The following is a 15,935-nucleotide window of genomic DNA, read 5'->3' on the forward strand; positions in this document are numbered from 1 at the left end:
CAGCCTCAGAAGAGGACAAAGGCAACCCCCTTCTGAACAAATCATGCTAAGAAACCGTGTGCTATGGTCACCATAGGTTGGAAATTACTTGAAGGCACACAACAACAATATAGCTATCCCTGTTTTGAAACAGGATCTGGCCTGCAATTTGTAACCATTGCTCCAGTACCCAATAACTTTCCACACGTGAGAGAAAAACTTACAGAACTAATGAAAGCCAGGCCATTAGGAAGAATGTCAATATCTTCTGAACCAAACTCTGCAAAGGAAAAAAAAATCTTGATTAAAAGCATCCAGGAGAGATGTCAGTACAATGAAATACAAGATCATTTCTTAAAAGAGGAAGTTGTTCTGCATCAAGGCAGATCATTGGTACGGCTTACTCGGTGTCATCGAAATGTGAGTTTGGCAAAGTGACTTTTGGACTACAGTTCCCAGAATACTCAGGTGCTGGTTGGAGGATTCTGGGAACTGTATTCCAATAAAGTACTTTATAACCCTCCCCCTGAGCTCTACACCAGATTGCCCTCCACTCTCCAAATTAACCAACTTGATTTTTTTGCAGCTCTGCCATAAGGTACCAGAGCCATTTAGTGGACAGAGGAAAACAGGAGCCAGCAGACGAACAGAAACTATGTGTCTAAATATGGATATACATTAACAAAAGCATTCTCTAGGATTTCTCAGGGATTCTCCAATAGTCCTTTAGGGTGACTTCATCACTGTGTGTCCAGCTGCATGCACACAGTTGGATGCTTCTCCGCTGACCCTTACTCTTCACCAACCAACAAATGGTAGCATTGTGGGTGCCCAGCATGAGAAAAGTGGGTTTGGGACAGAATGAGAGAAGGGACAATGTATTGTTCTGTCTGACTTTACACCTCATCTCCCAATGCAGGATCTCAACCTTCACTGAGAAATCCCAAAGATTCCATAAAATGTTCAGTTTCCATACAGAGAATATAGTGTTACTTCTGTTTCCCAAATAAAAATTCATATATATTTCATAGTCATGGCCACTGAGATGCTTTTAATACTTATAGCTGTAGGTGGGAGATTTAAATGATCATACACAATGGGATATAAAATACTCAAAAACCAGCAGAAAAACCAGATTCCCATAATTAATTACAGACATTTTTGGGGTGAGGAGTACATGGCTCTTACTTCAGGGACAATTAAAACTTGAAGGGCTAGTAAATCTCTTCCCAGGATAGCACCAAAGAATTTCTTGCAGGGGTTATCTTAAATGCACTCAGACAGAAGGAGCTATGCACACCAGTAAAAGCTAATTCTTTTCTTGGTGGTGAAAGTTTACAATGGAGAAGAATTCAGAGGCAGCCAGGATAAGATATAAGGGTTGAACAAAGATCAATTTTGGCTCAGAAAGACCAGTTGGTCAATGCTCTGACTTATCATCAGACCTTGGAAACATTAGCTTTTGGAACCATAGCCCTAGAACAGCCCAGCCAACGTAGCCAGAAATTCTGAGAGTTATACTCACCCCAAAGTATCATTTCTAACTCTGTTTTAACTAAAAGTTGAGATGTCTTTTTATATTGCTATTCAAAGGAACAACCAGAGTTCCCTTCTATGCCAGAAAACAAAGCACATACTATCAATCTGTATGACTGTGGAACAGCAATTCACTGAGATCAAAGTCCTTAAGAATAGTTCACTGTTTTGTTATTGGTGAGAGGGACAATATTTATTTATGTATTTATTTATATCCTGCCTTTCTCCTTACACAGAGTCCAAGGCAATCATTTTAGAAAATGATGTTGTACAGTAACACAATAATATTTCCATACTCGTAGTGTTCAGCCTGGAACTCAAGAGAAATAGATTCAAATGTCCATGCCCATGAAGCATGTTGGCCAATCATTATCTTTCTGCCTAACTTACTCCACTGAATTGTTGTAAAATTAAAAAGAAGAGCTTGGAGAGAAGTACAAATGTTACTGTACTTCAAAGTCAATAAATATTTTGTGTGACTAACTAAACCCCAGTGTGGATACTGGCAAAAATGTAAAGTGGAGGAAAGCATACATCTGCATACACATGTGTCTGCAAAATTTCAAATACAAGCACACAGGTGTATTTGTGGAAAAGAACAGTTACTTCGGGTCAAACCTGCAACTACTGTACCCAATAGCTGTCCATTCTCATGATGGGGGAAAATCACTTGCAACTCTGACAATCCATTTCTACTGACTGTGATATCACAAATACCTTTCTGTAATGAATTATGTGTCTAATTTTTTTAGGGTCTTCAGTATTGTAAATTTCTTGAAATATTATCAGGGGATCAGGAAGGGGGCCTCTTAGCAAAATTTGTTAGGATGTTTGCCATTGCCTTCCTCTGAGATTGAGGCAGTGTGATTTATCAAAAGCCACACAGTGAATTTCCATGATTGAGTGGGTGACAGGGTTTTCTTGGCACAATTTTTTCAGAGGGAGTTTATCCTTATCTTCCTCTGAGGCTGAGAGAGTGTGACTTGCTCCAAAGTCACCTAGTGTGTATCCATGGCTGAGTCAAACTCTGGTCACCCAGAGTCCAACACTCAAACCACTATCAGACACTGGGTGTCACACACATAGCTATCTACTCAGAATAAGTTTCTGGTGGAGTGGAGTTTGTTCCACAAAAACCCTAGCCATAATAGGCATATCAGAGCTTCCCCTAAAATGCTTTTTATAGCAACTATCTTCTAACTCCTCAAGTTCATGGGTATATATTGTCAGAACGATACTGCAGAGCTATGAGATTAATGTTGACTCACTACCAAATTATACCGCCAACAGAGTTAAGCAACTGATTAAAGGAAAAATCCATCTTGTTGCTAAATGGGCTGACTTACAATTACTCTCAAACTCTTCTTTCTCCTTTTGGTTTCCATTATATAAAACATCGTTTGGATTAGAGAATTATTTTTTTAGTCTTACTCTGGCCCCTCTTAGAAAAGCATTTACAACTTTATGTTTTCAATGTATGCCTTCTGCCTATTTGACAGGCAGATATAATAACACCCCTTTCCACCTAAGATTGTGTATTTGTAAAACTGGGGTAATGGAAAATATTGAACATTATCTTTTACATTGCCCTCTTTATACAGCTCCTAGACAAAAGTTCCTTGATTATATTTTACACTCTCTTTCTGACAGGTCTTGTTCCCAGCAGATCTGTATGCTTTTGGCTGGTAATGATGTATTCATGGTGGCAAAATTTGCTTTAGCTGCTAGTAAGATTAGACTTAGTTCTCAAGATGGGAGTGAGGATTAGAAGTCTCATTTGCCATATGATTTTATCACTATTGTTACATTCCTGTATCTTATTGATGGGATTATTTTATTATTATTACTTTGTTTATTTGTATTTCCCCCCAGAAATTCTGTGTCTTGATCCTTTTATATTGCTTTTGTATCTACTGGCTGGACCAGTATCAAATTGTGACAGCTTTTAGCTTTTAATAATAAACTTATTTTACCTTTTACCTTTTCATTTCTTTTTTAGAAAATGCTTTTAAAAGCTTAGAAACAGTTTAAAAGCTCTAAAAATCTGCAGTCCTATGCAAACCTGTCTGTGATGAAACCCCATTGGACACATTAAGACTTATTGTAATAATTCTGGGCTGCAAAGAAACAGATGTAACATCTTTAAAATCCTTCTAAGGATTTTGCCTTTTAATAAGCTAGGGCCCAAACAGACAGGCCAAAATAAAGCTGCTTCGTGTCTCTTTGGAGGTATGTTCTTTATATGACACACGCATCTTAAGAAGCCAGAAGTTCTTAGGGCTGGAGCATGGCTTTGGCGTGGCTTCCAACCTCTTAGGACGCATGTAACATTTAAAGAGCATACCTCCAAAGAGACCCAAAGCAGCTTTATTCTGACCTGTCTGTTTGGGCCCCTAGTTCAAAGGTCGCAAAATTCTGTGCAAACTTTTGAATTCTCCAGATCTCTTCATCTGACAAGAAAGCAAATAGAGTACAGCAGTGATTCTCTCACTTTTCTCACCCGTGCAACCTCTTTTATATCTACATGTGGATGTCACACCCCACTGGATGTAGTATATGAATAAAAAGATAGTTTAGTGTGCACATTTTTGTTCACACATTTATGGATATTCATATTTTAACATTTTATAAGGAAATAACATTGTTCAAATTAGAAGAGTTTTAGGCTGCATACTCACTGCAGAAATAATCCAGTTTGACAGCCCTTTAACTGCTATGGTTCAGTGCTATGGAATTCTGGGAATTATAGTTTTGTGACGACTTTTAGTCTTCTCTGTCAGAGAGCTCTGGTGCCCCACCAAACTACAAATCCCAGGATTCTGTAGGATAGCACCATGATAGTTAAAGTGTTGATAAACTGCATTAATTCTGTAGTGTGGATGCAGCCCAAGTCAAATAAATTCTGTACTTAAATTCAATACTTCTTCTCCGTTTCCTTTTCTGCCAAAGCCCTGGGCCATACTTCCTTTTCCTGCCTTGGCACCACAAAGCTTCAGGCTTGCTCCCAGACTGCTGCCGCCGCCACCACCACACCTTCGTCACCTCCGCTACTGGTCTATAAGCCTTCTCCATTGCTCTTCCTCCCTGCCACCCAGAGGTGGGTGCCGTGGCTGTAGAAGTCTCCTTCAGTGTTGCTGTCCTTCTCTTCCTTCTCCTTGAGATAAGGAAGATAACACTGAAGGAGATTTCGTATGCCTTCCTTGAGCAACTATTGCACCCCCACAAGGTTTGCCACCACCCTGCGTGGATCCATCCCACAGTTTGAGAACTACTGCAGTACAGTCAAAAATAATGGGGAGACAAAGTGATTGATATCCAAGAAACAGATATCAAACTGCCTCTGGTTGAAATCATAGAGTTGGAAGAGACCACAATGGCCACCCAGTCCAACCCCCTGCCAAGCAGGAATACCAATCAAAGTACCCTTGACAGATGGCTATTCAGCCTCTGTTTAAAAACCTCAAAAGGATGAGATCCACACTTTGAGGCAGCATATTCCACTGTCGAACAACTCTGACTGTCAGGAAGTTCCTCCTGAAATTTAGGTGGAATCTCTTTTCCTGTAGTTTGAATCCATTGCTCCTTGTACTAGTCTCTGGAGTCATGGAAAACAAGCCTGTTCCATCTTCGATACAACATCTCTTCAAATGTTTAAACATGGCTATCCTGTCCTCTCTTCATCTTCTTTTCAACAGGCTAAACATTCCCAGCTCCCTAAGCCACTCTTCATAGGGCATGGCTTCCAGACCTTTCACCATTTTGGTCGCCCTTCTCTGGACACACTCCAGCTTTTCAATATTCTTCTTGAATTGAGGTGCCCAGAACTGGGCACAGTATTCCAGGTAAGTCCTGACCAAAGCAGAATACATTGGTACAATCACTTCCCCTGATCTAGATATTATTCTCCTGTTGATGCAACTAAGAATTGCATTGGCTTTCTTGGCTGCTGCATCACACTGCTGACTCACATTCAGCTTGTGCTAAGACTCCTAGATCCCTTTCACATAAACTGTTGTCTATCCCAGTGTCTCCTATCCTACATCTGTGCATTTCATTTTTTCTGCCTACCTTACATTTCTCTCTGTTGAAATTCATCTTGTTAGCTTTATCCCAGCCCTCTAATATGTCAATGTCATTTTGGTTTTTAATCCTCTGGGGAATTAGCAACCCCTCCAAGTTTAGTATCATCTGCAAATTTAATCAGCATGCTCTTTATTCCTTCATCCAAGACACTGATAAAGATGTTGACTAGCACAGGGCCCAGTACAGATCTCTGTGGCACTCCACTAGTCACCTCTCTCAAGGATAAAGAGAAGCCATTGGTGAGCACCTTTTGGGTTTGGTCAGTCAGTCAATTACAAGCCCATCTAACAGTAGCACTGTCTAGGCTACATTTTATTAGCTTCTTTGCAAGAATATCATGGGGAACTTTGTCAAAAGCCTTACTAAAATCAAAATAAGCTACATCAACAGCATTGCCTTCATCAAGCCTGTGATTCTTTTTTAAAAAAGAGATCAGATTAGTCTGGCATGACTTGTTTTTGAGAAACCCATGTTGATTCTTAGTGATGGCCACATTGTTTTCTAAGTAATTACATGCCATCTGTTTAATGGTCTGCTCTAGAATCTTTCTGGGTATATTGATGTCAGGCTAACTGGGCAATAATTATTTGGGTCTTCTTCTTTTATCCTTTTTGAAATGGGGACAACATTTGCCCTCCTCCAATCTGTGAGAATTTCTCCTGTTCTCCAAGAATTCTCAAAGATTATTGTCAGTGGTTCTGAAATTACTTCTGCTAGTTCATTTAATATCTTAAAATGGGAAGCAGGAGAAGGATTGAGACACTCAAATTTAAGCCCTCCTAGGCACTGAGCTTGTCAGAATTAATGGGGAGAAGAAACAAAGAAACACACGATCACTGGCCCTGTTGTATAAATACTGTTTACACTTGACTATAACTTGACCTCATGTATAAGTCAAGGACAGGTTTTGGGGCCAAAGTTATACATTTTGATATGATCCATGGATAGCTGGAGGGTAAAACCTAGAGGCATGCAACAAAGAATATAAAGGAAACTATGCCAATGAACTTTAATTCCAACAGGCATAAATGTTTGTGCTTGTCCTAACAGCTGGATGGAGGAGGTGGAAACTACCACCATTTCCCCACCCAAGTATTCAAAAAGGTCAGAAGTTGTGCCACAGTGGACAGAGTAGAAGGAGTCGATGCTTCTTTTAAGTTCTCCTGGGACAGACTAAACTTTTGTCTCTTAGCACTCTACTCAGAGAAAGGGATAGTTACTTCTTTTTTATATAAATGTTAAAGTACAGTACCTACATGACCCATGGATAAGTTGATCCAGATTTCTTGTGTCAATTTTTTCACTAAAACTTCTAGATTTATAGTATATACAGTATATATAATCTATCAAACAAAATCATCCCCACCTGTGGAAGAAAGGCATAGGTTCCTAGAGACTGCTAAAAATAAACACAGAGAAACTTAACAGCTTTTACATTAATAAAGCAGGAGATTATTTTAGATATTGTGCAAAGATGATTCAATTGTTGGGATATAATGCAGATGAAAATGTACAATGTGGGATGAAGATGACTGGGCAAAAAAGGGTCACTGCCAGCCATGACAAAGCATTTTCCACCAGTGCTGAGTCATGGGAAGTGACCTCAGATGGTCGTCACCAAGTGCAGTAAACTGCTGCAAAAGGCAGTAAATGTGCGAAGTCACCCTAGATGGGGGACAGAGATCAGTGTGACACAAGAGGAAGAGGCAGGGCCAAAAGGCCACATGGAGCCCTTACTATATAAGGGAGGTGCCTCTAGTCACGTTGTTGGTGGATGGTGTTGTTAAGTTGTATGAGATTGCTGTATATAGTGGAACTTAGAAGAATAAAAGCCTTGTGAAGAGACATCTGGCTAGAGTCTCTTTTGTCAATTTCAGGAAGGGGAGAGGCATTTCTTCAGTTTGCACACAGCTGCCTGTTGCTTGTGAGGTGGTGATCCTGGTGCCAAACGTCAGCGTGGTACATCACGCATTGCGAAACAATGCTAACATCAATAACTTTCAGAGGACAATCGTTCAAACATGACATGCAAAAGACCTACCGATTCCTTTAATAAGGTGGCAATTTGGAAGCCGCTTTACTTTCAGTTCTCGTGAAGCACCAATTCTATGCCTGCAAGAGAAAGAAAGTAGAAAATCTTTAATAGTGTTAAATATGATGAATAATGCAGCATGAGGGAAGGAAATAAGAACATATGAGCAGCCTGGTTGTGTCACATTAAAGGTCCACTAGATTAGCAGCCTGGTTCTCACAACCATCAGACAAATTGGTTCAAGAAGCCCAGAACCACAACAGAAAGACAACTGCCCAATTCAGCTGTTTTCCCAGCAGAGAGGGTCCTGGCCTCCTGTAATCTGGGTTTAGCTCCTCCTATTTGCTCCTGTAGGCAGGGACAATAAACAAAAGACCGGCCCCTATATAGGGAGGAGCTAGCCCCCCTGAGCCTCAGTCTTGTTCCTGCCTATGCTCCTAGCAGGATGTTCTCTTCGAGCCAGCGAAGTTTTTCCTTTCTGCGAAAGCGGTTTGAGAGTTTTCTTGGTCTTCCCTTCTTCTCCTCTCCCTGCCTTTCCCCCCTTCTTTGGTGGTGGCTATGGCAGAGGACCCTGAGAGCATGGGTGAAGGGCCATCCTTAACCCAGGCTTCCCTAGCTCAGGGTCTGCCAGCTCAACAGAGGGAGCTGGCTTCAGAGGGAGACCCTTTGGGATGTGTTTGCTGTTGCTCTGCAGCTTCTTTACTACAGCCTTGGAAGCATGAAGAAGACTTAAAATGGCAAGGGCTCCCAGGATTGGAGAAAGATCTTGGCTTTGCCAATGACTCTCCCTCTCCTCCAATGCTGCCCCCTTTCATGGTGGGAGCACAGGAGATTTCTGCAAACAGCATTGCAGCACATGGGAGCCGTGGGAAGAGATGGTGAGGGGTATCCCCTCCATGTCTCTGTTTCTCCACATCACCTCTGCCCAGCCTGTTAAGGCCAGGGATCAGTGAGGAAACTGGCCAGAAGTCATGGAAACTTCCTTCCTCAGCATCTCTGCCCAGCCAGAGTTCAGAGGACAGGCCAGCCAAAAGCCATGGCAAGGATTTCTCCACATCACCTCTGCCCAGCCTGTTTAAGGCCAGGGATCTGTGAGGAAACTGGCCAGAAGTCATGGAAACTTCCCTCCTCAGCATCTCTGCCCAGCCAGAGTTCAGAGGACAGGCCAGCCAAAAGCCATGGCAAGGATTTCTCTGCATCACGTCTGCACAGCCTGAAATGGCCAAGGTCAGAGAGGCAAGCCAGCCAGAAGTCACAGGAGAACGGTGAGTACCAGGGGCCCTCTCTCTCTAGCCACCAAAGAACCTTTGCCAGATCTAATGCCCTCGCTCAGGGCAGGCATTGCCATGAGGCCTCTGCCATGGCCATTGCAGGCACTATGCCTAGCATAAGGTTTGGGACTCTGCCAGGAGGGCAGATGGGGGCATTAACCCTTGGTCTCTCCCTTCCTTCCCATCTCTGGCCCCAATGGCACCCAGGACCCTAACAGGTGTGGGGGATCCTTTTGCAGTCTGGGAAACACATGGTGGTGTTGCCAGGGCTCCTGCACATTCCTTTTGAATTCTTATAATGAGATGGTGTGTAAGGAGGCATATGATTCCTCCTCTGTGTTGCACAGACACATGGCTGTAAAAGAAGCTCGAATTGGCCCAGCAGGAGCTGAAGCTTCCAACTCTAAAATGGTCCTTTTTTGGCTGCCACAGAGCATCCCACAACAAAGCACGAAGTGGCTTCATGTCCTCCCCAGAGAGAGCATGGCCTCTGCCACCCACTTCTAAACAGAGGCTGGAGGGCCATCTATCGGGTATGCTTTGATTGAGAGTTCCTGCATGGCAGAAGGGGGTTGGGCTGGATGGCCCTTGGGATCTCTTCCAACCCAAAGATTCTTGGAGAGACCACATGGATACAAATCCTCCTGTGTTCCCTCCCCAAAAATTACAACAACAAAAAGGGGTAAACCATTTGTGGATATCATGGGTGGAGAGTTCCCTTCACCCCCAATTGTTTGGCTGCCCCAAAGCGTGTCACTCTTGAGAGAGCAGCTTGAGTGCTTGGCCTCTCCTTTCCATCAGAGATTATCCTTTCTCAGGTCACAGACTTACCTCAGGTAAATGTAGAGCCATGTCCCACAGCAGTCCCTCTGCCCTTCCCAGCTACCTATGCAAGTGGGAGGGAGTTGAGGACCAAGCTAGCTTCTATAATGCAGCCAGGTTACTATAAAGCCTGCCTGAGATTGAAAGGCCTAAGCTTCTAAACCCCAGCTTGAAGTTGGGGCTGTTTTAAACATAAATAAAACAAAGTGCCCTGTGAGTATCAGGGCTACACTACAGGCCATATGCAGCTATCTACCCATGATTAGCAATGGTCTTCAGTCACTGCTAACCCAGGAGCAGTTTCCTCAGTGCCTGGAAGAAGCTACTGCCCAGGCAGCCTCCCTTGATGGGCCAAAGCATGGAGGGGAGAGCCCCCACAGCAACAGGGCTGGGGGCTCAGATTTACAAGAGATACTGGTTAACCTTTCTGGTGTTCATTTTATTACTGTTAGCACATGAGGTTTGAGTTGTGCTGTTTCTGCTCACCCCCCTCTCCTTTTTCCAGGCCAGAGAAGATGCCTGTAAACTAATTCTTCAAGGGAGGGGCTAGCCATAAAGCCACTTGATGACCCTTCTTGCCTCCTCATGGGCCTCCATCACTGTCTCCATTAGGTCCAGAGCCTTTTTTGCCTTAGGTAGAACAGCCAAAGACATAGGATGAGCACATGGTTCTACCTCCTTTGTACAAACTGTTGTCAGCCATAGCACTTCTCATTAAGAGCATAAGCTTTAACAATACAGATTCATTTAAATGCTTATAAACAGGGTGACTCAAGCAAGGGGAAGGTCTCTGGTCACTCAGCAACCTCTAATGCTTACATGCATTGAGGATCTTTGGTAAAAACATCTCATATGAGGTGAGAGATATATTGGATTAAGGTGACCAACCAAACTCCATTTTAGTGGCAAAAGGATTATGTTCCTGTTATAAAACACAGTGAACCTCAGTCATCTAGCCTCAAAAGATGTGGCTCCCCTTGCCTTCCCATCTTTCTTGGAGAGATGTCTGTTAAAGGGAAGAAACTAAAGAAACAAAAAACAACACAGTTTCTTCCATGAGATGGTTCTCACTAATACAGGGGGTTAAGAAAAACTCTTTATCAAAAACAAACAGACTCCATGGGGGGAGAAACCCCCCCTTCCTCCATGAGTGTTTTAAAACAATATAGTCAGTTTTTTCTGCTAAGAGGTTGCTTCAAATCCTATTCAGACATCCTGCAGAGCCCTGAGGACTCTGCCACAAAGACCACAATTGCCTCTTACCTTGTCTAGATAGTTACATTTTAAATAAGAATGCCTGCTGATGGGCTTGCCATTCTACTGCTCCCTGCCCTGGATAGGCCTATTGTAACAAGGTCTGTCTTGCATATGATTAATTGGGCTCAAGGCCATGAAGGGTCAGGCTGCCAATCTTTTTCTTTTAGTGGTCTCAGGAAGCTACAAATTCCTTTGCATATTGTTGGGCATGCTTTGATTGTGATTTCCTGCATGGCAAGGGGTTGGACTTGATGGTCCTTGTGGTCTCATCCAACTCCATGATTCTATGGTTTTATGGTCATAAGGTTAGCTGCTGTGTGGGTGAGTGTCTTATCCCTGATTGGGTTTTCATGGTAGGGTCTGGTCCAAACAACACCATTGGTTTACTACCTTTGGGGCTGGAAAAACGGATTTCCTAGTGCCTATGCCTTGTTTTCTGCTAGCAAAAATGCTCAGATTTAATATACCATACAGCTCCATATAGAGACTTACACCAGCCACCTATATGCCCACAGCTTGTAAATATGTATGCATGTATGTGTGTGTATATATATATATATATATATATATTCCAAAAAACAAACAAAAATACGACACAGCAAACTATGGTTTTACTATTTATATAGGAGACTCCATTTTACTATGTGATTATATTTTATGTGCCTTGAGCTTCCATGGATTTGGTATCCATGCAAAGTCCTAAATCCAACTCCAGTACATATTGAGGGCCCACTATACTATTTTAAATTTAGGTTTGTGTTCCTTTGACAGATCCCTTTTGTGGAGAAAACTCTCTCCTCAAAATTAGATACCAGAGGGCTATCCTTGCCAAGCCCCCTGTTCCCATTTCATGTCTCCTTAATCAGCAGTTCATTTAGCCGAGAGACCCCTCAGCCTTCATACAGGTTGAGGATAGCCTGCTACATGGAGTTGGGGTGATTTTTGAAGGCTCTAGACTAGTTCATCCTCAGATGAAATCAGACTTAATTCTGACTACATGCCCTGTTAACACAGAGTGCATCTATGCTTCTCCATGGACTCACCGATGTCTGCGAGATAAAGGTTAATCCAATGTCTTCTGTGCCTAACCATGGGATTAGTCTTATTTTACACAGGTTCACAGATGTTCCAGTAAAGAACTGCACATTGTTTTGAAATTTTAATTAGAAGTCAGACATTAACATTCCTCTTTCAGAATGGTAAGTCTTAATTACTACAAATGAAATCACCTTAATATCACCTTCATTGCTATAAACAGTTGACAAGGTGATCAGTGGTAGGCTGGAAGCTGCCATAGGTCCAGATTAGATCAGATTCTATTCTGATTGATCACATAATCCACTGCTTGGGCAAGTTCTCATCAACTGCTTCAGGTTTTCAGTGGCTGACCTGCTATAGTCCATCCAAGATGACATTAAGAAGGGACTTGACCTACATGGTTATAAGGCAGGTGTCTGCCATCACGTCGTTTCTGCTCCATACGAGAGCAGCTAGAATGGCAGCCATCCTCACATTAAGAGGCTGTTGAGGGGAGTTTTCCAACAGGGCCTGCCCACCAGACATCGTTTTCCATCTTGGGATGTGAACACAGTCTTAGAGGCTCTGACGGTTGGGCCGATCAAGTCCCTTTGGGAGGCCTTCCTCGAACACCTCTCCCTCAAGGTCATCTTTCTCACGGCCATTCCCTCCGCCAGATGGGTGTCAGAGCTGGGGCCCTGTCGGTACGTAAAGACTTGTTTATATTTAGGCCTGTCTCAGTGTGCCTTCGTCCAGACCCTACCTTTGTGCCTGGGGTCAACTCAGCCTTTCAGGTGTCACAGGACATTCTCCTGCCTTCATTCTGCCCCGATCCTAAGAAGGACTTGGAAAAGACCTGGCACACATTGGATGTGTGCAGAGCCCTCAAAATCTACATCAAGAGGTCTTCAACCTTAGGTCATCTGAGATGTTTCTTCCCTTTCACCTGGGCTCTTTGGGGTGCAAGGTACCAGTCTCGACTCTGAGTAAGTGAATCAGGTCTTGAATTCAAAAGAGCTACTGAACTCTTGACCTCACTCCACCCGAGGGATTGATGGTGCACTCAACCAGGAGTGCATCTACCCCTGCGGCCTTGACCACTAGCGCCTCCCTGTCAGATATTTGCAGGGTGGCCACATGGAAGTCGCCTTCGACCTTCATAAGACATTACAAACTGGACGTGTCTCAGTCCGCAGAGGCGTCATTTAAAAGGAGGATCCTCCAACAGATTGGGTCGGGGGCCACAGTCTCCTAGCAGCACCTCCCTCCCAGTTCAAGAGGGCTTTTGTAAATCCCAGATTACAGGAGGACAGGACCCTCTCTGCTGGGAAAAGGAACGTTGGGTACTTACCGTGACACGTTCATTTCCTGCAGAGAAGGGTCCTGGCATCCTGCCCACCCGGGTGCTGCCTGCGGCCTCCGACCCTGCCTGGCTCTTGGTGGACCTGCCTTGTTCTTCTTGTTGTTGCTGGATTGGTATTCTGAGTTCTTGTTGTTCTTGGACTAGTTTTTCTAAGGTGTTCTAGTTAACCCTTAGCTGAGGTTACTGAAGTTCAGTTCCTTGATTACCTTACTAGTCGCTTGGCTTGTTATTGACTGAGGCTCAGGGGGGCTAGCTCCTCCCTATATAGGGGCCGGTCTTTTATTGTCCCTGCCTACAGGAGCAAATAGGAGGAGCTAAACCCAGATTACAGGATGCCAGGACCCTTCTCTGCAGGAAATGAACGTGTCACGGTAAGTACCCAACGTTCCTTTCTCCCTAGAGGTGTTGGCTAGGCTCAGAGTAGGGGTGAAAAAACTCAGGCTTTGGGAGCCAAATTCTGTCACCGTGGCCTTCCCTAGATGTCCATGTGCACCCCACCCCCCAACCCCTGTAACTGCTGTTGGTTAGCTCACCAGCTTTTGTGCAGGTTTCCCCCACTTATTTTTCAAAGCCTGAAATACATTTTGAACTACCTCTGCTGGACACCTTTCACTGCCACTTCTCAGTACCCACATGGCCAGAAGGAGGAGAAGCCTGCCTGAATGAATACCCCTCCATACCATCTGAACTGGGGACAACAACCACAACATCTTGAAAAAATGCAGGCCTATGACTAACATAGTCATTTTCTTTTTCTTTCTCCTGTATGATTTAACACCTTTGCCTGACGAAGAAGCCACTGGAGCTTCAAAAGCTTGCAACATGTATATTGTGCATTTTGGCTGGCCTATTGAAGATTTCACTGTTTTGTGGATTTTGGATATTATTGTATTTTGCTATATGGCCAACACGGCTATCCCTGGATACCTTCCAACCCTGTGATTCTTCCTCTCCCAAAGCTCACTTACTGTAATCTGCACTGTACAAATATTGCACTTTGACACCGCTTTCACTGCCATGGCTCAATGCTACAGAATTCTAGGATTTATAGTTTTATGAGACATTTAACCTATTCTGTCATTACATTAGGATTGCTGCCATAAATACTAACCCGTTATCTATATATGCTTCATTCCAACTACTTTTGGGACCAAAATTACCTGAATTCCCCAGTCAGCAGAGGCAGTAGCTAGGAAGGCTAGGCAATTCTGGTAATCTCCAAATCACCTATTTCAAAGCTCTGCTTCATTCATCTTCCATCTTTAATAAAGTACTCTGACATAACCAAGAATAAAATTAATCATCTGACAACTAATTATGCATAATGATTATCCAACTATTCCCACAATCAAGATCTAGCCTGTCCTTCTACTTTATGGTTATATATGGACTGTTACTGTTTTAGAGAAGACTGCGTCCACACTGCAGAAATAATCCAGTTTGACACCGTTTTAGCTGCCCAGGGTCAAAGCTATGGAATTGCAGATTGTTGTGGCCCCAGAGAGGAATAGTTTCAAACTGGATAATTTCTGCAGTGTGGATGCAGCCTCAGCAGTTTCTGTTCCAGAGACCAAAACTACATTTCAAAGACTTTACTAGAACAGCAGTATAGATCCTATCATTTTAGGGCAGCCTTACAAAGGTTCCTACCCTTAACATTTGTGAAACTTTTATTGCTGCTGTTGTAATCTTCACAAACCATTTCTTGCTTCTTGATGTGTACAAGAATGGAGGGCCCGGCATCAGTTCAAGGGGAAAACTGGCACTCTAGCTCTTTGGTGCAATCCTGTCACAAACTGCTCCACTGTAGTGGTCAGAGTTGTTGAATCAAGGTCGCACACAATTTTGGGTGGAATCAACATCAGCAGAAATATACCGACCCCAGCTTCAAAATAAAAACTTAGGGGCTGAACAGATCATCCCTTTCAGAGACAGATCGGAGCCATGGTAATTACATGCCGCACCCCCGATCTGGCCTTTCCATGGTGCAAAAAGGAGCCAGAAAAAGTGGCCTATTTTTGCACCGTGGAAAGGGGACCATAGCTGCTGGCTCCAAGGCTTTTCAGTGCTCCTTTGGCACTGTGTCATCTGGACGCAGTGCCAGAAGAGTGCCATGACACTACCCGCCATGTGGTGGGGCATGCAGTGTCACGCTGACATGGAGGTAGAGCCCAGGTGTGCATCGTGCAGACACCATGCCCCCACTCTGCCCTGATGTTGCCTTTATGGATGGTCTGTTGAGGCTGTTAGAACAATATATGGTAGCAAAATAATTTCTTAATAATCATAATAATAATAATGTATGCTAAATATATCATTTTATATTTTACATTTTGTTAATTTATTAAATGCTTAATTTGTTCCATATTTACTTTCATAGGAATTTAGGAAAATCTTCCTGTTCAGAAATTTTAGTATATACCGGTAGGTTGAGTATCCCTAACTTGAAAATCCAAAATGCTCCAAAATCCAAATATGGGTATGTGTTATTTTATCTATTTATTGTTTTTAATAGGATTTCTTATGTAATGTTTTGTAATGAACTAAAAATCAAAGCAGATGTATGGTACCAGAC

At 43.1% G+C, this 15,935-nt stretch overlaps 1 protein-coding gene across 2 annotated transcripts in view; it reads right to left on the reverse strand.

Moving 5' to 3' along the window:
- The window catches only part of LOC121933587 (serum paraoxonase/arylesterase 2-like), a 42,568-nt gene that overhangs the window by 12,474 nt on the left and 14,159 nt on the right, over window positions 1–15,935 (reverse strand). For both annotated transcript variants that reach the window (XM_042473547.1, XM_042473548.1), the window contains exons 2-3: window positions 7,640–7,710; window positions 204–259 (exon numbers count right to left, since the gene is read on the reverse strand). In XM_042473547.1, coding sequence (XP_042329481.1) covers window positions 204–259; window positions 7,640–7,710 — 127 coding nt within the window. The remainder of the gene's footprint in view (window positions 1–203; window positions 260–7,639; window positions 7,711–15,935) is intronic.

The sequence above is a fragment of the Sceloporus undulatus genome, chromosome 6 (assembly GCF_019175285.1).
Source record: "Sceloporus undulatus isolate JIND9_A2432 ecotype Alabama chromosome 6, SceUnd_v1.1, whole genome shotgun sequence".
In the NCBI taxonomy this organism is placed as follows: Eukaryota; Metazoa; Chordata; class Lepidosauria; order Squamata; family Phrynosomatidae; genus Sceloporus; species Sceloporus undulatus.